The sequence below is a fragment of the Oenanthe melanoleuca genome, chromosome 22 (assembly GCF_029582105.1).
Source record: "Oenanthe melanoleuca isolate GR-GAL-2019-014 chromosome 22, OMel1.0, whole genome shotgun sequence".
Lineage (NCBI taxonomy): Eukaryota > Metazoa > Chordata > Aves > Passeriformes > Muscicapidae > Oenanthe > Oenanthe melanoleuca.
The window spans coordinates 2,350,431-2,373,510 of NC_079355.1; the positions used below are offsets into that span (position 1 = coordinate 2,350,431).

Below are 23,080 nucleotides of genomic sequence, written 5' to 3' on the forward strand. Positions count from 1 at the left end.
TGGGTGCTGAGCTTTATTCTGGGCTGCAGAGGTCAGTGTGGATAAAAAAAGATACAAATGTGGCTCAAATTGCTAAAATCTGACACCTTGGGAATAACAGAGCTCCGTGTTCCAAAGCAAATTAGCCATGATGAGCAGGAAGGACAATAGGCAAAGACAGCTTGTTTTGTGTCTGCCTCCTGTTTCTAAGGAGAGCATCATCACTTCCCTGAACAAAACCAAAGTTTGGAGAGTTCTTAAATATTCCAGTGGCTTCTGGACACTTCTTTTAGTTTTGGTTGATTTTTTTTTTTTTGGTGTTGGTTGAGTTTTCTGCTTTTAAATGTTGATAAATTCTTTTTGCCTGCTGCTCGTTGGACATGGTCTGTCAGCAACCCTGAAAGTCAAAACTGGGGGGGAAAAAATTGCTTTAAAATATTAGTGATCTGTTTGCACACTTTGGATGTGTTAATTTTCATTGTAATTTTAAATATACTCACCAGGCAGAGTAATGAATGTGCAGAGTTGTCCATTAGGTTTGAAGGGACAGTTTTGCATCCTGCCAGAGCAGGAACCTGTGAGCAGAGAAAAAGCAGGGTCAAAAAACACAGTGCAGTGGAGTGGTTTATTCATTTCATGATTAAATTCATTATGTTTCACTCTTGGGCCATATCTAAAACCTCTGCTGGTTTTTTCCCAATAAATTATTTGTACAGCTGTTGTTATTAAGTCCCTCCTTTTCCAGACATTTCCAAGCACTTCACTTCCCTTATGCAAACAGAATTCTGCAGCAATGCTCATCTAAGTGTGTTTTAATTCCTGTCTATGTTCTTCTGCAGAACCAAATATTTTCATTTTCAATGGAGTAGTGCTTGTCAAACCTCCAGGAGACATCAGAACACTCTTTTTCTTCTGTGGTTATTAAACAAAACAGCAGAGAGAATCCTTTTATCAAAATTCTCATTTAAATCACTACTGAAACCTGGCCTGAAAGGGTCTCATCCAACACCATTTTTGCTCTGATGGAGCATTAATGAAAGCCCAAACCTCAGGCTTTGTTGATGAGAAATATAAATAAATATAATATAATAAATATAAATAATATAATAAAAATATAAAAAAGAATAAATAAATAAATAAAAAAAATTACAAATATTAATAAGAAATGTGGAAATAATGCCTTGCAATGCATCCTGCTGAGTTTTCCAGCACAGAGCAATGGTTACTCACCACTGGAAAAGTGTCAAGTTAATGTTTCTGATTAGAGATGGGTGTGAAGCTGCACAGTTTGGGCTGGGTTTGGCTCCTCCCCAAAGCTCTGGGATCCAGTGTCCAAGCCTGGCCCCATCCTCACTTCCAGAGCCATTACAAAGCTCAGATATTTCATACTACACTGGTAGTATATTAAGATAAATTACATTAAATAAAAAAAAAATAAATTAGGTTTCATGTGTATCATTAAAAATAAAAGGGGGTGGGGAGAGAAAGGGGAGGAAAGGTTACATTAACACTGCATTGTAAATTTAGTACAGCTCCAGATGCCTGAAGTGTTGTGGGTTTTTTATTATAATTATTTCATTTGGAGAGCAATACCAGCTGCTTTGTGATCCCATTGACTATTGGAAATTTGCTTTGATATTAAGTAGAGCTTCAAAAATATAACAAAATTCTCTTGCTTTGCTTTTTTATTTTAACCAAATGCAATGAGTTTGTGCTGTTGAAAACCGTGTTTTACATCAGAAGTTAAGGAATGTGTGATCATTATTTTAGTGGGGTTTTTTTTCCTCTGTAGTAACATGATTTTATTGTGAATCACTACTTCAATGTCTGTCAGTGGCTAAAGCAGGGAAAGAGAATTTTTCTAGAACTAAAGAGAAGGGAATATTTCTAAAATTATGGGATGCCTTCATAGTTGCTTGATAGCTGCCCAAAACCCACAGAGATCAAGCAATATGTCCTTGTAAATTGAACTGCAGCAAATATTGGTTATTTACCAATTAAGATATTTCCAAATGAAGCTGGTGGGTGGAAAGCTGAGGCAAAAATCCTAAAATCACCTATTTAAACCCAGGGTTTGAGTTCAGCTCCTCTGCAAATTGAGATTACATAGGTATTGTTAAGCAGAGCTGTGTTCTCAGTGAGGGATTCTCCCAGGAATGGAACTTAAAATAAAAAATAAAATGAAATAAAAACGATGCCCTCCATTTAATGAGGAATTCTCCTGCAGAACTTGATTGAAGCCCAATGATATTTAATGGTAACAACCTGTGTGTAAAGGGGAACAATAATTCTGTGGAATTAAGATGAGGCTCTTCAGCTGAAATGCCTCAGCTGAGACCTGGGGCTCACACATCAGGCTCCTGTTGGCTGGGAATTGAGTTCAGGGATTGAGCAGGTCCTGCAGTGCCAGGGAGGGGTAGCAGGCAGCAGAAATTGGTACTAACAGTGGTCAGCTTTGAACCAATGTCCTTTTATCAGGAGCAAAAAGAGAAAGGTCAGTAATTGCCCTGTGTTTTCAGCAGAAAACATGACATGGAGTGTTTCCTGGCAGGTACCCCCCCTCCTCTAGATGCTCTTGGGAGGAAAAGAAAGGAAAAATAACAAGGTGCATCCCTGGGGAGGTTTTCTTCCTGACCTCGGAGTGGTTGGATCAGTTCATCATCAGGCATGTGAGCAGAGCTGGCTGGGGCTGGGATTTCACCCAGCTCCTCTAATCCACAGCTCTGTGTCACTCAGGGAAATGGAAAATGATTAAGAGGGGTGGGAGGAAGCAAAAAGGATGGCAAGGATAGAACAGAGCTGCCCTAAGTGGGAATTCTGTCCTGGCTGATGGGGAATTGTGCCAGAGACCCCCATGGTCAGGCTTGGATGTGGATAGGGATCACTGACCTGCTGGGAGAGGTGAATGCCACACGGAATAATCATCATGGGGGACTAATTTCCCAGGTATAAATTGCAAAATAATGCAGCTGGTGTCAGCAGAGCCTGGGCCTGTCACTGGAGGGGCAGATTTCTTCACTGGGTACTGACTGATCCAACAGAAGGTGATGTTATTTTAGATTCTGTGTGACTAAGGGAAGGACTGACTCAACTGCAAGAGAAAAAGTACTCAAGAAGTTCAATGTGCTCAGATCTGAAGGCCAAATATCCACGGGGATAAAAAGTTCCCAGAGTGATGTCTCATCCTTTAAAAACAAACCACAGATGAGATCCACTCTGCCCCACTCTGCCAGAAGAAGGGAGGGGATTTGTTGTGTTGGGCCCCTCTGATTTCTTGTTGGATACAATACACTGGAGGGGGATTTGTTGATTTGGGCCCCTCTGATTTATTTTTTGGGTACAATACACTGGAGGTGGATTTGTTGTGTTGGGCCCCTCCAATTTCTTTTTTTTGGGTACAATACACTGGAGGTGGATTTGTTGTGTTGGGCCCCTCTGATTTCTTTTTTGGGTACAATACACTGGATTAACTACAGTGAAAAGAGAGCAAAATAACATTGGAGCAGATGCAGGAATGGGTCATTAAGGGGACAGGAGCTGGACAAGAGCTTGGCTCAAATACTTGCAGTGAGGAGGGATGGAACTGCTCTCTGAAATCACCCTCAGGTAGGTCAGGAAGGGAAATACTCATTTTAAAGCTAATGTTAAGTATAAACTGACAAGGAATAAATTGAGGCTGCAAGCCATAAATTCCCTCATCATCAGGCTTTAAAACAAGTGTCAAAGGCAGAAGGTGGAAATGGTTGCAAGTGATTTTATGAAGGCAGCTCCGTGTTTGGCTGTGGATAAAAGCAGGAGACAAAGTCTCAGTGACTCAGGAGTGGTGCCCAACCCCTGGGTCCCAAAAACCTTTTGGTTCCCTGGGGTGAAAGTGCCCAGTTTGCCCTGTCAGCCCCCAGTTTGCAGGCTCAGGGTCCTGGAGAGCATTTCCCAAAGAATTCCATGGAAGTTTTGAGCAGAGTGAGGCTGCTGGCATTTTCCACATTGTTTATCTTAATCCTAATCCAACTCTGAAGCAAACTCACCATATCCAGGCTCTCCTCCTGTGTTACTCCCTCATCCAAAATTCTTGTTGACATCAATGGGAGCCCTGTCCAAGTCCAGGCAGCAGGATGAGGCCTGACATATTTCCTTCCACTCAGCTGGAAATTATTATTATTATTATTATTATTATTATTATTATTATTATTATTATTATTATTATTGTTTTGTTTTGTTGTTGTTGTTGTTATTGTTATCATTATTATAATATTTTTATTGCTATTTTTATTACTATTTTTATTTTTATTTATTTCAAAGGTATTTTGCATTAACATATTCTATATTAATAATTATTACAGAATATATAGTAATATAAAAATCCTCATAGCAGCTTTTTTTTTTTAAAGTTAAAACAACACAGTGCTGTGACTAGAGAGTTTAAGGGAAAGTGCATCAGGAATTCAATATTGTTTCCAGATGTACAATGTCATAAAGAATTTTTTCCACACTTGGAATGGTAACAGGAATTTTTTGAGAGAGATCATTTACACAGTGATGAGATATGTTACATGTAAGTAAATGCCTGTATGCCTGGAATGTTTGCACCATATGTCTAAATAGGTGTCTGTGACTGATACAGATTTTATATCTGGGGATGTGAATGGATTTGCATATCTGTGATTTGAAGAGCAGCACCGTTCAGAATATAAAAATACTGATATAACATAGATGGGAGAGGGAAATCTGTAGTGGCCAGGTGAAGGTTTGTAAGGAAACACAAGCCCTGAGCTGTGCAGGGAGGGAGGGAGGGGCACTGCAGCTCAGAGGAGCCGAGTTTAATGTGCTGAAGACACTTTGGCTGGATGTCACGGGAGGTGAACCCTCCCCGTGGCTCCTGAGCCAGGATTGCATTACAGGAATCCACCTGGGAAACAAAAATAACGTGGGGATCCAGCTCCAGCACCTCCCCAGGTCTGCTGGGGAATCACTGCTCTGTGGCTGTGGCCTCCCAGCTGATGAGAAGACCTTTGCAGACTGGCAGGGAGAACCTCAGGGAGTGTGAAAACAGCTCAGAATCCTGTAATTCCCCCAGAGTTCTGGGGCTGATGGATCTGTGCTGGGGAGGATGAAGGAATAACACATTGCCCTCTCTCTTTTTTTTTTGCTTGCTGCCCTCTGAAACCCAGCAGAGGTGACAGCTTAGTCCAGATTTTGAGTGGCACAAAATCTTAAATTTTTATGCTGCCTGTGCCCAAAATCTGGCCCTAATCTGTGGCCTACCTGACCTATTTTGTTGTTCTCAGATCATTCCCTTTTGGATTAAATTTTGCATTCACAAATGGTGTTAGGTAAAAGATCATCCACTGAGAGTAGGCAAAGAAGCCAAATTATCATACACAACAAGCAGTGCCATCAGGGCAGGAAAAGAAAAACCCACCAGAACCATTGCCAGCCCTGTGTGCAAAAGTCAGAATTTAAATCTCCAGGGAAGTTTGCACATCACCTTTCATCAGCACTAAATACAGGGAGTTTTAAAAAGGGCTTGGACTGTTTTATGACATTGGGAGAACAAGTGCTGTTGATAAATACATGCTCAGGAGGGGATTGGCAAAAGTGCATAGAAATGGTTAACAAGGTAATGGTAAGAAATGTTGACCTTGATTTGTTTAGCTAAGATGTAAAGATTTTTGAAGGTCAAAGGTGTTCTTGTGTAGTGTTTTGGAGTCTAACTGTGTCTGACCCTCTAACATTAAGCTGCTGTGGCCTGCAGTTTTGAAGAGTGAAGCAAACCAGGGGGAAAGAGAGAAGGGGGAGAGAACAGGAAATGGAGTGAGGTGTTTCAGGAAGTTGTCAGGAGTTGACTGATTGATTCCAGATGGAAAGGGTCACCCTTGGTGACCCAGGAAATACTCACTGGGGGAAAGCAGTTGGCTTGTGAAAGGGAAGGGCCTGGGAGTTAGAGACCATGGTGGAATGCACATTCCTCCTCCTTTTATCCATAAAACATTGGTTTTTAATCTCCAGAATAAAATAATTGTGTTGTGATCCCCATCTGGCAAGAAGCAATGGCTGGGGCAAAGTGAAGAAGTTCAGTCATTTTGGTGTCATAATTTCATGTGTCCTTTGTCCACACCATGAGTGAGGAGTTGGGTGGTGGTGTAGCAATGACAAAGGTCTCTGCTGAAATTCAGGTTACTGCAAAAAAGGCCCCAAACTTTGAGAAGATTCTGCTGAAATTCAGATTACAGCAGAAAAGGTCCCAAACTTTGAGAAGGTTCTGCTGAAATTCAGATTACAGCAGAAAAGGTCCCAAACTTTGAGAAGATTCTGCTGAAATTCAGGTTACAGCAGAAAAGGTCCCAAACTTTGAGAGGATTCTGCTGAAATTCAGATTACAGCAGAAAAGGTCCCAAACTTTGAAAAGGTTCTGCTGAAATTCAGATTACAGCAGAAAAGGTCCCAAACCTTGAGAAGATTCTGCTCCAGATCTGAACTTTGCATCTCATCCTGCCCATGAGACTGCTGTTTATTCATCCTGGGTCCCAGCCTGTGACAGGCCAAGGATGGGATGGGAGAGGTGGATAAAAATGGAGCCACACATGGAGAGAGGTCTGGAAGAGCATCTTCCATCCCTGCTGGCTCAGGGAGCAGAGGATGCTCAGCACTTGTCTCCTGGACTGGTCCTTGCCATTACTCTGCCTTTGCTGTGGCAGTTTCTTCACCTCCTACCCAAATGTGGCTCTTGTGCTGTGCACAATATCCAAAAAATGATTCCAACACTGATCTCTGCTCTGGGGCAGTGACAGGACCCAGGGAGCTGCTGGGGCTGTGCCAGGGAAGGTTAGGCTGGAGATAAGGGAAAGGCTGGGTTTTGGGAAAGGCTGGGTTTTGGGAAAGGCTGGATTTGGGAAAGGTTCTTCCCCCAGAGTGTGCTGGGCACTGCCCAGGCTCCCCAGGCAATGGGCACAGCACCAGAGCTCCAGGAGCTTTTGGACAGCACTGCCAGGGATGTCCAGGGTGGGATTTTGGGATGTCTGTGCAGGGCCAGGAGCTGGACTGGATGATCCCAGTGGGTCCCTTTTCCACTCAGGACATTCCTTGTTCTATTCAAGTGTGAACACTTGAATCCTGCCCCTGTTCTGTCCTCCTGGGTGTGCATTGATCCCACTGGTGTAAATGAGCTCAGAGATGTCTCTACTCCACAGTGTAACTCTCTATACAAGACACACTTTTCTATTTACATTTGGTTGCAATTTAAACACTTGCTGTAAATATTTCAGACACTGGAATAATTCAGGCCTATTCCCCTTTGCCACAGTGTGCTCTGGGCTGGCCAGTGAGAGACTAAAATTTATTTCCATTGTTTAAGGGAAAATAATGAAGTGCATCTGAGTGGGCTCAGCTATGTCATGCGGGAAACGTTCCCTTTGGATGGAGTCACACCCCACCCTAATGGGAATGAGGAAATCTGCTGGCACACAAAAGCAACACATTCTGTGACAAGAATGCTTGAGAAGTATAAGAGTACAGGATGACAAGAGCCTTTTGGAATGAATTAGAGCTGTCTCGAGAAAGAAAGTATTCTTTAAGCTCGCCTAAGCCTGGGGAGGGCAAGGTCTCTCCTGCTCTGTGCTGGAGAGAGTTTTATCAACAATTGGAGCTTGACATTCTCTTACTGAGGCTGTGGAAATCCATGAGCACATCCAGGGTTTGACTCTCCATGGCTGTGCATTACTGTAGGTGTGGCTCATTTACACAAAAACTGCTCAATCAGAGGGCTTCTTCTTCCAGGAGTTAAAAAGCTGTTTGTTTTTCCCAGAAGTTCGTGGTTTGAAGTCACATATCTTCCTGGACTGATGGGATTTGGATACTGTAAAAACTAAAGTGGGATTAATTAACATGTACAGTTACTTCCTCTAAGAATTGAAATTGCAGCCCAGTCATGGAGGTTGAGGTTTAAACCTGCTGCTTGCTTTGGGGTGCCCAGGCTCAGATGATTTTTCAGGAGGCACTGTGCACTCACAAGTCAAAACCAGGCATGATGTCAGGTGGTGTTTTCATGGAGATTCCATTCTGCAGGAGCTTTGTCATTATACAATGAGGCTTTATACAGCCCACAGGGTGCTGTGTTAAATGCAATTAATACCCTGAATAAAGGCTGAGAATATTTTCCCTCCTTAAACCCCTGCAAGGTGCGCTGCCATTTTACAAAACAAGAGTCTGGCTGAACTGAACAATTAATCCTCAACAAGTTGAATTCCGAATGAGCTGCTCACCTGGCTGTTTGTCCCTTCTCTTTCTCCACATCCAGGTGGTGCTATCAACGACAGTGAACGTGGATGGGCACGTGCTGGCCGTGTCTGACAACATGTTTGTGCACAACAACTCCAAGCACGGGCGGAGGGCGAGGAGGCTCGACCCCTCGGAAGGTGGGAGCTCTGTCTGGAGAGCAGAGCAGAAATTCCCCACTCCTCCATTCCTGTTTGTTTTCAGGACTGGAGGAGAGCTGAGGGGGAATTGCAGGGCCTCAGGGGGTTTGGGGAAGGCAGAGGCAGGAAAACAGTGTCTACTGCATGCAAAATGTGATCCTCCTCACATCTGAGGGACCGGCTCCCCCTCCCCCTGCAATTTATTAATTAGTATGTACTGCAAAGATGAAAAACACAGAAACACCGAGTATTATCTAAATTTCAGCCCTCTCATTCAGCTGGGATAGATTTGATTTCAGGCAAATTAGGCAAGATGACATCTTAGTTAAACAGAGCACAAGATGTGTATGAAAAAGTGTCACTGGCTCCCTTAAACAAACTGTGCACGGAGCCTAACGATGCGCAGAGGGAGCTGACACTAATTGATGTGAGTTTGTTTGGCTAAGCCAGACTCATGGCCAGCTCCAGCACGGGTTGGGGACTGTATTCAAGCAATTACAAATTCTTGTATCTGTTAAGTTTCAAAACGTTCGGCCCCTCCTCTCCCTCTTCCCAAAACATTCCTCCTCCCTCACCCAGCCAGTGCTCAAAAACGACTGGAAAGTGCTGGAGAATGCTATCAGTGCTGGAGAATGCTATCAGTGCTGGAAAATGCTATCAGTGCTTTTCCCTCTCCTGCAGCCACTGAAAGTGAGAAGAGCTGGTGATGTTAGTGGAATAGACAAGCTAGGATATTATTTCATTATAATGTTTTGCTGCCCCACTTCTTAACTGTGCCCTGTATCAACCTAAAAGAAGAATTAATGAACTGGAAGAAAATGATTGAATCAGTAAAGAATTCAGAGTGGTGTTAATTCTCCCCCAGCGGGCAGTGAAATGGTAGAAGGAAAATCCCAGGATTCCTAGCCTAGGAAGCCATCCAGTTTTTCCTTGACTGATTGGATGTGATTGACTGGCTGTTCAAAGGAGTCTCATGTTTTTGGAGCACTGCCAAAGTTCCCCTCCACCTCTGACCCTGTCAACATTGGGAATGGAGTGATGGATTGACTTTGGTTATGGCCTGGAAACCATATTGGGTTCCTGATGGGATGTATAGTCCAGAGGCCTTGAACATATGGAAGAAAGAAATTTAAAAAAAAATAAAAATTGACTTTATAAAATCAAGAAAATTATTAGAAATTATCTCCTGATAAGAATTGGAGGAGACATTTGATATTCCTGTATCTTCTCTCACCCATTGATAAACTTAATGAGTGTGACTTTACCTTTTTTCCATTGTGGGATCATATGCTAATGAGTGGGTGTTATTTTGGTTTTTTAAGCAGCCTCTGCACAACCATTTAAGCATTTCATTTTAACACCCACTACAGTTGGCCTATTAGGCTTTAATGACACCATGTTAAGTGCCAGTAATGAATAGGCAAGTAATTAACACTTGCAAGGCAGAAAACACTCCCTTATTTATTTATTTCTCAACATTCTGGGCTTTGTGGAGTGGTGAGCAGCCTTCATGGGTGAGTGGATGGAAGGGACTTGTCCCAGGCCTCTGCCAGCAGTGGGAATTGAGGAATTCCCAGCTGTGGATGGGTGGAGCTGCAGTTTTGCATCACTTGGGATGTCTGATGCTCACAGCAATTCCTCCAGGGATTTACACCCAGCAAACAGCCTCAAATCTGGTGGTGGTGGGATAAAAAAAGACACCTTAAAGTGATGTTTTGGTGGTTTTTTTTTTGCTCTGTGCAGCCACACCCTGCATCAAAGCCATCAGCCCAAGCGAGGGCTGGACCACAGGAGGAGCCATGGTGATCATCATCGGGGACAACTTCTTCGATGGGCTGCAGGTGGTGTTTGGGACCATGCTGGTGTGGAGCGAGGTGGGTACAGCTGCCCCACCCCTGAGCTGGGAGAGCTCCCTTTGCTGGGGAGGAATGGGGTAAATTCTCTTTTCTGGGGAGGAATGGGGTGAATTCTCTTTCTGGGGAGGAATGGGGTGAATTCCCTTTTCTGGGGAGGAATGGGGTGAATTCCCTTTTCTGGGGAGGAATGGGGTGAATTCCCTTTACTGAGGAGGAATGGGGTTAATTCCCTTTTCTGGGGAGGAATGGGGTTAATTCCCTTTACTGAGGAGGAATGTGGTTAATTCCCCTTTCTGAGGAGGAATGGGGTGAATCCCCTTTCTAAGGAGGAATGGGGTGAATCCCTTTTCTGGGGAGGAATGGGGTAAATCCCCTTTACTGAGGAGGAATGGGGTGAATTCCCTTTTCTGGGGAGGAATGGGGTGAATTCCCTTTACTGAGGAGGAATGGGATTAACTCCCTTTTCTAAGGAGGAATGGGGTAAATTCCCCTTTCTGTGGAGGAACTGGGTTAATTCCTGTTCCTGTCTATCGTGCTGTGTGAGGTGGGACATAGAAACCTGTGTGAAGGGAATTCATGGAATGTGTTTCTCTTCCTCTGTGATATTGTTGAGTGATACCCAGAATGGAACTGAACAATTTTAAGCATCTATAAAATCAAAGAAATTATTAGAAATTGTCTCCTGATATGAGCTGAAGGAGACATTTGATATTCCCATATCTTTTTTTAACCCATTGATGAACTTAATTAGTTACTCTACCGATTTTTCCACAGAGTTTATTATTTACACAAGTTTATTTACATAAGCAAAGGTAGAGAAATAAAAAAGGGTTTGAGTTTGGAAAGGAGAAAAGAAAAATCTCTGGGCCCAGGAATAAGCCATCAATTAACCAATGGGTTTAACAGTACAATTTCTTGATGACAATTTATTCTAAAATGTGTGATCCTCTCCTGGAGGCCAGGAAATGAATAAGTGTATTCCTCTGCTGATCTATAATGATAATAAAAATAAAGAGTTTGTGTGATGGCAGGACAAGGGGGAATGGTTTAAAGGTGAGCAAGGGAAGAGCTGGAGATGAGGATGACATTTTTTATGGTGAGGTGCTGGTTGCCCAGAGAATCTGCGGCTGCCAAATCCTGGAAGTGCCCAAGGCTGAACAGAACTTGGAGCAACCTGGGATAGAGAAAAGTGTTCACTGGGGGTGGGACTGGATCTTCAGGGCCCTTCCAACCCAAACCTCTCTGTGATTTACTCCTGGAATGAGAGGAGAGAGCAGGGGTCTGATGGTGCCTCTGTTGCATCCCCAGCTGATCACGCCTCACGCCATCCGCGTGCAGACGCCGCCCCGGCACATCCCCGGCGTGGTGGAGGTGACACTGTCCTACAAATCCAAACAGTTCTGCAAAGGAGCACCAGGCAGGTTCATTTACACAGGTGGGTGCCTGGGAGTTGGGCTGCAGGAGCTGTGCTGGTGATTTGGTTTGATTAATTAATTAATTAATCATTTTACCCTCTGGCTCTTCCATGGCCACTCTGGCAGTGGTGACATTTTGGGGTGTAAGGAGGAGGTTTTATAAGGAATTTTTGCTCCACATTATTATTTTCCCCAGCTGCTGTCACAACATGGGTCTGCCTACAGAACATGCAACCAAATATTTATGTTCAACCCAATTATATTTGAGCTTCTTTCTTTTTTTTCTTTTTTTTTTTTTTTTTTTTTTGGAAAGAGTCACACTAAGACAGATTATTTGAAGAAGAAAATGGCAAAACTGTTGGAAAGATGAATATAAAAATTAGCTATCAATTTCAAGGGTAAATCTGACTGGCACAGTGAGGCTGTTGTGGGAGCTCATCTGTGATTTTATGCTGGGCTCCTGCACAGTGGCACTGCTGCACTTTGGGGCTCTCAGCATTTCCACCCCAAGTGCTCTCACCCAGGGCGCTGCAGCCCGGCCATCAGCCTCCTCTCATCACCAAAATGGGACCTGTGGACTTCTCCAAAAGGTTCCCACGTGGAAAACTTCCTGTCAGAGTGAAGCCAGCAGGATTCTGCAGACATGTAATGATGTGCAGGAGAGTTCAGCTAAACCCAGACAAATGCTCCTTGGAGGGGAATGGCAGCTGCTGAACCAACTCCAGCAGCTGAAGTAAGAGATGAAATACTTCAAATGAGAGATAACAGCCTGGTTTTAAATCCCACACCCAAACACTCAGCCCTGTGTGTGCCTTCCCCTGGTGAGGATGCAGCTTGCACACACATCCCTGCTCTGCATCGCTCTCCTTTCATCAGCTGCTCCTGGAATAGAAAGACATTTGTTCTCTGCTGCTAATCTTGCTGCAGCCTCATATTCTGCTTTTAATAGGACACAAATTCAGGTTCTGTGCTGCTGTAAGTGGTTCCATTATAGTTCCCTTGGCTTTAATAACACACCAGTTTATGCCAGCTGAGGGCACGTCTTGGAGGCTTTCCTAGCTCAGCTTTGATCACAGCTCTGCATTTACTTTGTCACAGAGATGCTAACCTGGAGATGTGTATATCAGGGAGATTTGGAACATAATTTTCCTTGCTGAGCAGAAATCCTCCAGGGGTTACCTTGTCAGAGCAAAGCAATATAAAATCATCTGTGGGAGAGGCTGGGCTCTGGGTTGTGCTGCATCAGCCTCTCTGCCAGGATCCAGGGCTGGGAAGGTGCTGGTTTGCTAAATCTTGTAAGGAGGCTGGAGCTCTTGTTTTCTGCTTGTGAGAAGCAGCACTCACAAGGATGCAGAGAGCTCTATAAATTGGAAGAGTGAGTTGGGCAGAAAAGGCTGAGGTGACAAAGCATTTCCTGCTGTCACTGCTTTATCCTGTGAGAGACATGGGGAAAAAGAGAATTCCAGGATCTGAGGGGGCTGACAGGAAAACCAGGGAGGGACCCTTCATCAAGAACTGTAGTAACAGGAGAAGGAGTAATGGGTTTGAACTGAAAGAGAGGGAATTAAGGTGAGATTTGGAGGAGAAATTCCTCCCAGTGGGGATGGTGAGGCCCTGGCACAGGCTGCCCACAGAAGCTGTGCCTGCCCCATCCCTGGACAGGGCTTGGAGCATCCAGGATTAAGTGGAAGGTGTCCCTGCCCATGGCAGCAGGGTAGAACAAGATGATTTTTCAGGTCCCTTCCAACCCAAACCATTCCATGATTCACACTTTGACGCCACAGGTGCCTTCTCCCTGTTAGCACCTTAAAGTTGGGCAGCCCACTGCAAAAACTGCTCTCCCTCTGCTGCAGCTATTTGGGCTCAGGATGATCCTAGAGCTACCCAAACAGGATTCTCCTGTTTCCCCTGAGCTGTGCTCTGTGGGGTAAAGCCAAGGTGAGCTGCAGAGCTGTGCTGAGGCTGTTGGACACATCTCCCACATCTCCCAGGATGATCCCAGCACGAGCTGCTGCCACTCAGGGTAAATCCTCCTCCAGCAGCCTGATGTGCTTTGATGTGTGCTGATGTAATTAATACTTTCAATGTCAGCACTGTGCTGGCTGGGGTTTGCAGCTGGGCCCTGCAGAGAGGGGCTGAGCTGCCACTGCAGCTCTGGCAGAGGCAGCCAAGTGTCGTGGAAGAACCTGCTCAGCTGTGAGAATCCTTCCCCTCCTATCCCAGCAAGTCAGAATAGCTGTGTTTAAGATGAAAGCACAGGTTTGGAAGGGTAAAGAACGTCCAAGAGGAAGAACTGTCCAGACTCTGAGCCTCACATAAATAAAATCAGTTGTTGACACGTTTAGATCCCTCCCTGCTCTTATACAACAAATCTGTTCTTACATCAGGCATGCTAAGGGGAGGTTTACAGGCTCACTGATAATTTAATTTATTCCCTAGGTGGCTTCTCTTTTTGTGTATAAATTATGCCATGCCCAGTTTTTTAAACTATTTTGGGAAGTTCAAGAGACCCCTTGAGCCTGAAACTCTGGATTTGAGGGTTGCCTAAGGGATTTTGTACCTGAGTCCATTTTCTGAGGGGTTTCATTTCAAATATCTGATTTCTAGGATGACCAACCTGATTGTGTCAGACCCCTTTATGATCTCTGAATCCATGAACCCCAAAGCATTTGGATATAATTCTGGCATAATTCTATGTAACACACAGAAAAATCACTCCTGGCCCAGCAGCTCTTTCCTCAGTGGAAGTGGGATTTTGGAGAAGCTGCTTAAACTTGGTGGATTCTTCATCTTTGGCCTCCACTTGGGAAGGTGTCATTTACTCCTCCAAATACTTGGTGCTGGTTTTTCACAGAATTTCACAACAGAGATATTTTTGTTCCATTAATGAGTAAAACCAGTAGTGGGCAATTTAGTTGCAGGCTGTACAGAAAACCTTTGTGCTGAAAGACATAATGTACACATTGATTCAGGGTTTCTGAGTCCTGAGAACAATTCAGCATTGTTGGGAAATCATTTGCTGCTGTTGATCTATCAGGATGAAACTGCCCATGTCAATCCATTGGAAAAATGTTTGTTGAATAATAGCCAGCTACTGCTTCCTGAATTAGCATTTTGCATATTCCCACTGGCTATTTTTAGTAACTTTATGTATATTTAAATTCCTGTGTATTCCACATGTTTGAATTCCTGTATATCTCATATTTCTTTAGCTTTAGATGTAAAACTTAAATGAGTAGATTTGTGATGAAGAAGAGAAATGGCACAAAATGATGTTTAGGCTCTTGAGGGAACTGGCCTCTAATTCTCAGGATTATTGGCAAAATAACCCACCCCCCAAAAAAACTGCTCTTCCCAAACGGGACGTAGATTCTGTGGCAGTGAAATGTGTATTATTAAACTCCTTAAGCAAACCAGAATGGCTCCCAGTGGACAGCAAAGACATTCTAAGTATAGCCAAGACTAAATTCTCAGGTCTGGGTTTTCTCTGCTCAATTCCCACTCGATTATCTCCTGTAATATTTAAACTTCATGCCATGCCATAATTATTTAATAAAAAGTAAATATAAAATGTATCTCAGTGGGGAATGTGACCTTTTACCTTCATGTTGTTATACCAGAGGCAGACAGGGATAAACAGGGAACCTGGATCAGTGTAAAAATCTGTCTCATTTGATGGGTTCATCTCCTGGTGCAGGAGATGGTTCTCCTGTGAGGTGCTCAGGATATTTTGGATAATTCAATAAGAACCATCAGCATCTCTTGTAATCAGGGATTTCAGCTGTGCCAGTGCTAGATATTTTTAAAAATAAAGATTTTTTTTCCCCCCCTAAGGACCACAAATGGTACAAGGAGGTCTAAGGCAGCACTGACTGAAGGTAGTGCTAAAGGACTTACATATGTTACTTATTAAATGTGTCATGAAATTCTTCACAGAATCCTCAGCATGAATGTGTCGTTTGTGTTAAAATGTGCATTCTGCAGAAGAAGGGAATTGAAAGAAAAGCATCCCTGTAACTGTGCTGGTGCACAGTGGCACTGCTGAGGTGTTGGAGCACACAGAATGCTGCAAGCTGACTTTTGGGTTCTGCACCAATTGAAATTGGAGTTTGAATAATCAGAAATTCGATTATTATTGCTGCAGTTTCCTAGCAGAGAATGGGAGAGAGCTGAGCTTTCTGAAATCAGCAGCGATGCCAGTAGGGCTCTGCCAGCTATTGCTAACTGAGGATCTGGGTCAAAATATCCTGGTTTATCCACCAGAGATTCAGATCATTACAGGGAAGTGGCAGCGTATGCAGAACACACAGCTGGGGAAGGGAACGTGTCTAACGAAGAGCTGTGCCCTACTTTGGGACTGTAAACGTTGGGGGCATGTGTGGGATGTGTTTATTAGAGGAGCAAACACTGATTTCTGATTTTAGAGGAGCTGGCTGGTTTCTGGCTGTGTAACCAGCAGGACAAGACCTGTTCTGGTGTGTATTTGTCTCATGATTTGCTTTATTGCTGTCATGGTTTTGTCCAGAGTGAAACATTCATCCTTAAAGGAGTATTTTGTGACAGTGCTGCTGCATCTTGCAAATTATTCATTGATGGAGGAGAAGTCAGCCAGGGAAACTGGAGGAGTTTTAAGAGCAGAAGTTGTGATTTCTCTGTTGCCCTGTTGAGACAGAGCCATAAAAAAATATGTGTTTAGATGCTCTCATAAAATGTGGTGGGGTTTGATGTTTTCCTTCCAGCTTTAAATGAACCTACCATAGACTACGGCTTCCAAAGACTGCAGAAGGTCATCCCAAGACATCCTGGGGACCCCGAAAGATTAGCTAAGGTAAAATAATTTTAAGCATTTCACTCAGCCCACCAGATGTGTTCTTTCACTTCTAAATCAAAAAAGAGACACAATTATACCTTAAGTGACAACCACATCTGAATTCACTTATAAGCTGTAAGTGTGGCAAGAGTGGGATTGTGTAGAACCCACAGAGATTTTTGTGTGTTAGAGTTCAGTCTCTGTGTCCTTTTGTTGCTGAATTAAATCCAGTGGATGTTCCCAGTTCGCTGTCCTGGAGCTCAGCCCCATCCACGGTGGCGGATCCCTGATCCCAAATGCTGCGTCCATGCAAAGGGATTTATTGAATCCTACACGCTTCCGTGCAAAAGGATCCATTGCCATCCCCGGGGCAGCACAGGGACATCTGGGATTTGTCTCCGCGTTCGGCGCTGCGGAGGCGGAGCGGGTTCAGGACTCTGGAGAGCTCCGGGTCACGGCGGAGCCCCGGACGCGGCACGGCCGAGCCAGGACCAGCCCCTGCTGGCTCCAGAGGGACTCGTGGTTTGGGGGGGCTGCTCTGACCCGCTGGGAAGGATTAAATTCCTCAGGTACCTTTAAATAACACCTGGGGAACGCAGCCGGGCTTCAGAGTGACCACACAAACACTGGAGTTACTTGAGAGAATACTAGCTCATGGTTTTATTTTATTTATTTAACTATTCTATTCTATTCTATTCTATTCTATTCTATTCTATTCTATTCTATTCTATTCTATTCTATTCTATTCTATTCTATTCTATTCTATTCTATTCTATTCTATTCTATTCTATTCTATTCTATTCTATTCTATTCTATTCTATTCTATTCTATTCTATTTCTCCACCCCATCCCATTTGTCTATTTATTGTATTTATTTTAAAATGTTATTTAAGGCTAGTCTAGTCCATTCCCTTATTCAATTTACTATTTTACTTTATTTATTTTCTCCTATTTTATTTTATTATTGTATTGTGTTTATTGTATTTTTAAAATTTATATCTTATTAATGATATATTTACCTAATTGTATTTTTGTATTTATTTTTATTTATTATAAATTTATTCTTATTATTTATTTATTAATTTTATCTATTTCATTTTTTGTTTTTGTTTATTTATTTTATTTATTATATATTTCTTCTACTTAATTTTATTGACCAGACCTATTTTTATTTTTTGCCATTCAAACACCTATTTCCCTCTGCCCCACAGGAAATGCTGCTGAAAAGAGCTGCTGACCTGGTCGAGGCCCTGTACGGGACCCCCCACAACAACCAGGTCAGGCTGCCAGAGGTGGGATGGGAAGGTCTCCCATTCCCAAACCCCAGGAAAGTTTCCCATTCCCAAACACCCAGAAGATTTCCCATTCCCAAACCCCAGAGGGGTTTCCCATTCCCGTATCCCAGGAATTTTCCCATTCCCAAACTCCAGAAAGTTTTCCCAAACCCCAGGAAGGTTTCTTATTCCCAAACCCCAGGAAGTTTTCCCATTCCCATACCCCGGGAACATTTCACATTCCCAGACCCAGGGAAGGTTTCCCAAACCCCAGGATGGTTTCCCATTCCCAAACCCCAGGATGGTTTCCCATTCCCAAACCCCAGGACATTTTCCCATTCCCAAACCCCGGGAACGTTTCCCATTCCCAAATCCCAGGAAGGTTTCCCATTCCCAAACCCCGGGAACGTTTCCCATTCCCAAACCCCAGGACGTTTTCCCGTTCCCAAACCCCAGGACAGTTTCCCATTCCCAAATCCTTGGAAGATTTCCCATTCCCAAATCCCTGAAAGATTTCCCATTCCCAAACCCGAGGATTGTTTCCCATTCCCAAACCCCAGGAATGTTTCCCATTCCCAAACCCCAGGAAGGTTTCCCATTTCCAAACCCCAGGACGTTTTCCCATTCTCAAACCCCAGGACAGTTTCCCATTCCCAAATCCCTGGAAGATTTCCCATTCCCAAACCCAAGAAGATTTCCCATTCCCAAACCCAAGAAGATTTCCCATTCCCAAACCCCAGGAATGTTTCCCATTCCCAAACCCCAGGATGGTTTCCCATTCCCAAACCCCAGGACATTTTCCCATTCCCAAACCCCGGGAACGTTTCCCATTCCCAAACCCCAGGATGGTTTCCCATTCCCAAACCCCAGGAACATTTCCCATTCCCAAACCCCAGGAGCGTTTCCTATTCCCAAACCCTGGGAACGTTTCCCATTCCCAAACCCCAGAAAGGTTTCCCATTCCCAAACCCCGGGAACGTTTCCCATTCCCAAACCCCAGGACGTTTTCCCGTTCCCAAACCCCAGGACAGTTTCCCATTCCCAAATCCTTGGAAGATTTCCCATTCCCAAATCCCTGGAAGATTTCCCATTCCCAAACCCGAGGATTGTTTCCCATTCCCAAACCCCAGGACATTTTCCCATTCCCAAACCCCGGGAACGTTTCCCATTTCCAAACCCCAGGACGTTTTCCCATTCTCAAACCCCAGGACAGTTTCCCATTCCCAAATCCTTGGAAGATTTCCCATTCCCAAATCCCTGGAAGATTTCCCATTCCCAAACCCAAGAAGATTTCCCATTCCCAAACCCCAGGAATGTTTCCCATTCCCAAACCCCAAGATGGTTTCCCATTCCCAAACCCCAGGACGTTTTCCCATTCCCAAACCCCGGGAACGTTTCCCATTCCCAAACCCCAGGATGGTTTCCCATTCCCAAAACCCAGGAACGTTTCCCATTCCCAAACCCCGGGAACGTTTCCCATTCCCAAACCCCAGGACATTTTCCCGTTCTCAAACCGCAGGACAGTTTCCCATTCCCAAATCCCTGGAAGATTTCCCATTCCCAAACCCCAGGACAGTTTCCCATTCCCAAATCCCTGGAAGATTTCCCATTCCCAAACCCAAGAAGATTTCCCATTCCCAAACCCCAGGAATGTTTCCCATTCCCAAACCCCAGGATGGTTTCCCATTCCCAAACCCCAGGACCTTTTCCCATTCCCAAACCCCGGGAACGTTTCCCATTCCCAAACCCCAGGATGGTTTCCCATTCCCAAACCCCAGGAACATTTCCCATTCCCAAACCCCAGGAGCGTTTCCTATTCCCAAACCCTGGGAACGTTTCCCATTCCCAAACCCCAGGACGTTTTCCCATTCCCAAACCCCGGGAACGTTTCCCATTCCCAAACCCCGGGAACGTTTCCCATTCCCAAACCCCAGGAAGGTTTCCCATTCCCAAACCCCGGGAACGTTTCCCATTCCCAAACCCCAGGACGTTTTCCCGTTCCCAAACCCCAGGACAGTTTCCCATTCCCAAATCCTTGGAAGATTTCCCATTCCCAAATCCCTGGAAGATTTCCCATTCCCAAACCCGAGGATTGTTTCCCATTCCCAAACCCCAGGACATTTTCCCATTCCCAAACCCCGGGAACGTTTCCCATTCCCAAACCCCGGGAACGTTTCCCATTCCCAAACCCCAGGAAGGTTTCCCATTCCCAAACCCCGGGAACGTTTCCCATTTCCAAACCCCAGGACGTTTTCCCATTCTCAAACCCCAGGACAGTTTCCCATTCCCAAATCCTTGGAAGATTTCCCATTCCCAAATCCCTGGAAGATTTCCCATTCCCAAACCCAAGAAGATTTCCCATTCCCAAACCCCAGGAATGTTTCCCATTCCCAAACCCCAGGATGGTTTCCCATTCCCAAACCCCAGGACGTTTTCCCATTCCCAAACCCCGGGAACATTTCCCATTCCCAAACCCCAGGAGGTTTCCCATTCCCAAACCCCAGGAACGTTTCCCATTCCCAAACCCCGGGAACGTTTCCCATTCCCAAACCCCAGGACGTTTTCCCGTTCCCAAACCCCAGGACAGTTTCCCATTCCCAAATCCTTGGAAGATTTCCCATTCCCGAATCCCTGGAAGATTTCCCATTCCCAAACCCGAGGATTGTTTCCCATTCCCAAACCCCAGGACATTTTCCCATTCCCAAACCCCAAGATGGTTTCCCATTCCCAAACCCCGGGAACGTTTCCCATTCCCAAACCCCAGGAAGGTTTCCCATTCCCAAACCCCGGGAACGTTTCCCATTTCCAAACCCCAGGACGTTTTCCCATTCTCAAACCCCAGGACAGTTTCCCATTCCCAAATCCTTGGAAGATTTCCCATTCCCAAATCCCTGGAAGATTTCCCATTCCCAAATCCCTGGAAGATTTCCCATTCCCAAACCCCAGGATGGTTTCCCATTCCCAAACCCCAGGATGGTTTCCCATTCCCAAACCCCAGGAACGTTTCCCATTCCCAAACCCCGGGAATGTTTCCCATTCCCAAACCCCAGGACATTTTCCCGTTCTCAAACCCCAGGACAGTTTCCCATTCCCAAATCCCTGGAAGATTTCCCATTCCCAAACCCAAGAAGATTTCCCATTCCCAAACCCCAGGAATGTTTCCCATTCCCAAACCCCAGGATGGTTTCCCATTCCCAAACCCCAGGACATTTTCCCATTCCCAAACCCCGGGAACGTTTCCCATTCCCAAACCCCAGGATGGTTTCCCATTCCCAAACCCCAGGAACATTTCCCATTCCCAAACCCCAGGAGCGTTTCCTATTCCCAAACCCTGGGAACGTTTCCCATTCCCAAACCCCAGGACGTTTTCCCATTCCCAAACCCCGGGAACGTTTCCCATTCCCAAACCCCGGGAACGTTTCCCATTCCCAAACCCCAGGAAGGTTTCCCATTCCCAAACCCCGGGAACGTTTCCCATTCCCAAACCCCAGGACGTTTTCCCGTTCCCAAACCCCAGGTCAGTTTCCCATTCCCAAATCCTTGGAAGATTTCCCATTCCCAAATCCCTGGAAGATTTCCCATTCCCAAACCCCAGGAATGTTTCCCATTCCCAAACCCCAAGATGGTTTCCCATTCCCAAACCCCAGGACGTTTTCCCATTCCCAAACCCCGGGAACGTTTCCCATTCCCAAACCCCAGGATGGTTTCCCATTCCCAAACCCCAGGAACGTTTCCCATTCCCAAACCCCGGGAAGATTTCCCATTCCCAAACCCCAGGACATTTTCCCGTTCTCAAACCGCAGGACAGTTTCCCATTCCCAAATCCCTGGAAGATTTCCCATTCCCAAACCCAAGAAGATTTCCCATTCCCAAACCCCAGGAATGTTTCCCATTCCCAAACCCCAGGATGGTTTCCCATTCCCAAACCCCAGGACGTTTTCCCATTCCCAAACCCCGGGAACGTTTCCCATTCCCAAACCCCAGGATGGTTTCCCATTCCCAAACCCCAGGAACGTTTCCCATTCCCAAACCCCGGGAACGTTTCCCATTCCCAAACCCCAGGACATTTTCCCGTTTTCAAACCCCAGGACAGTTTCCCATTCCCAAGTCCCTGGAAGATTTCCCATTCCCAAATCCCTGGAAGATTTCCCATTCCCAAACCCCAGGAACGTTTCCCATTCCCAAACCCCGGGAATGTTTCCCATTCCCAAACCCCAGGAATGTTTCCCATTCCCAAACCCCAGGATGGTTTCCCATTCCCAAACCCCAGGACATTTTCCCATTCCCAAACCCCGGGAACGTTTCCCATTCCCAAACCCCAGGATGGTTTCCCATTCCCAAACCCCAGGACATTTTCCCATTCCCAAACCCCAGGAACATTTCCCATTCCCAAACCCTGGGAACGTTTCCCATTCCCAAACCCCGGGAACGTTTCCCATTCCCAAACCCTGGGAACGTTTCCCATTCCCAAACCCCGGGAACGTTTCCCATTCCCAAACCCCAGGAAGGTTTCCCATCCCCAAACCCCAGGAACGTTTCCCATTCCCAAACCCCAGGAACGTTTCTCATTCCCATACCCCAGGAACGTTTCCCAACCCTCCCTTCCCATCCCTCGTTCTCAGGACCTGATCCTGAAGCGCGCGGCCGACATCGCCGAGGCTCTGTACAGCGTTCCCCGCAACCCCGCGCAGATCCCGGCGCTGTCCAGCTCCCCTGCCCACAGCTCCATGATGGGCATCAACTCCTACGGCAGCCAGCTGGGCGTCAGCATCTCTGAGTCAGCGCAGGGCAACAACCAGGGTGAGCTGGGGGGATTCAGGATGCGACAAATCCTCGAATTTCTGTGAATCAAAGCATGGGAGATAATACGGGATTTGAATCGGGAAAAATTCAAAATAAATATAGAATGTATCTCGGTGGGGAATGTGAACTTTTGCCTTCATGTTGTCACACCAAAGGCAGACAGAGGTAAACAGGGAACTGGGGTAAACAGGTGCTAGAAGTAAGAATGTTGATGTAAAGTTTAAAGCAGAGACGTGTTAAGTAGAAAAAAACTTAAATTTTAAGATCTAGAAAGAGTAAAGTTGCAAAGGTGACAGAATGCGTTTGTGTGTCTGAACAGGATTGGCTGAGAAAGGTCACGCTGTAATTAGACGAAATTTCTTACTATTGGGTTAGAAACATAAATATCCTTGTTGGCAGTGTTTTATTGGTTAATTAGTCCTTAAAAGATCTCGTAGCCATAAATTAAAATGTATATATTATAAATACTACCCCAGGTAAACATAAGCCCACCCAATGTTATCCAGGTCCTGGAATGAATTTAAAGTTTTAA

The 23,080-nt window shown here is 45.1% G+C and overlaps 1 protein-coding gene across 1 annotated transcript in view; it reads left to right on the plus strand.

Annotated features, from left to right (window-relative positions):
- EBF2 (EBF transcription factor 2) overlaps positions 1 to 23,080 on the plus strand; it is a 120,129-nt gene that overhangs the window by 87,626 nt on the left and 9,423 nt on the right. The window contains exons 8-13 of the mRNA XM_056508772.1: positions 8,273 to 8,390; positions 10,134 to 10,264; positions 11,555 to 11,681; positions 16,401 to 16,489; positions 17,683 to 17,748; positions 22,368 to 22,545. Coding sequence (XP_056364747.1) covers positions 8,273 to 8,390; positions 10,134 to 10,264; positions 11,555 to 11,681; positions 16,401 to 16,489; positions 17,683 to 17,748; positions 22,368 to 22,545 — 709 coding nt within the window. The remainder of the gene's footprint in view (positions 1 to 8,272; positions 8,391 to 10,133; positions 10,265 to 11,554; positions 11,682 to 16,400; positions 16,490 to 17,682; positions 17,749 to 22,367; positions 22,546 to 23,080) is intronic.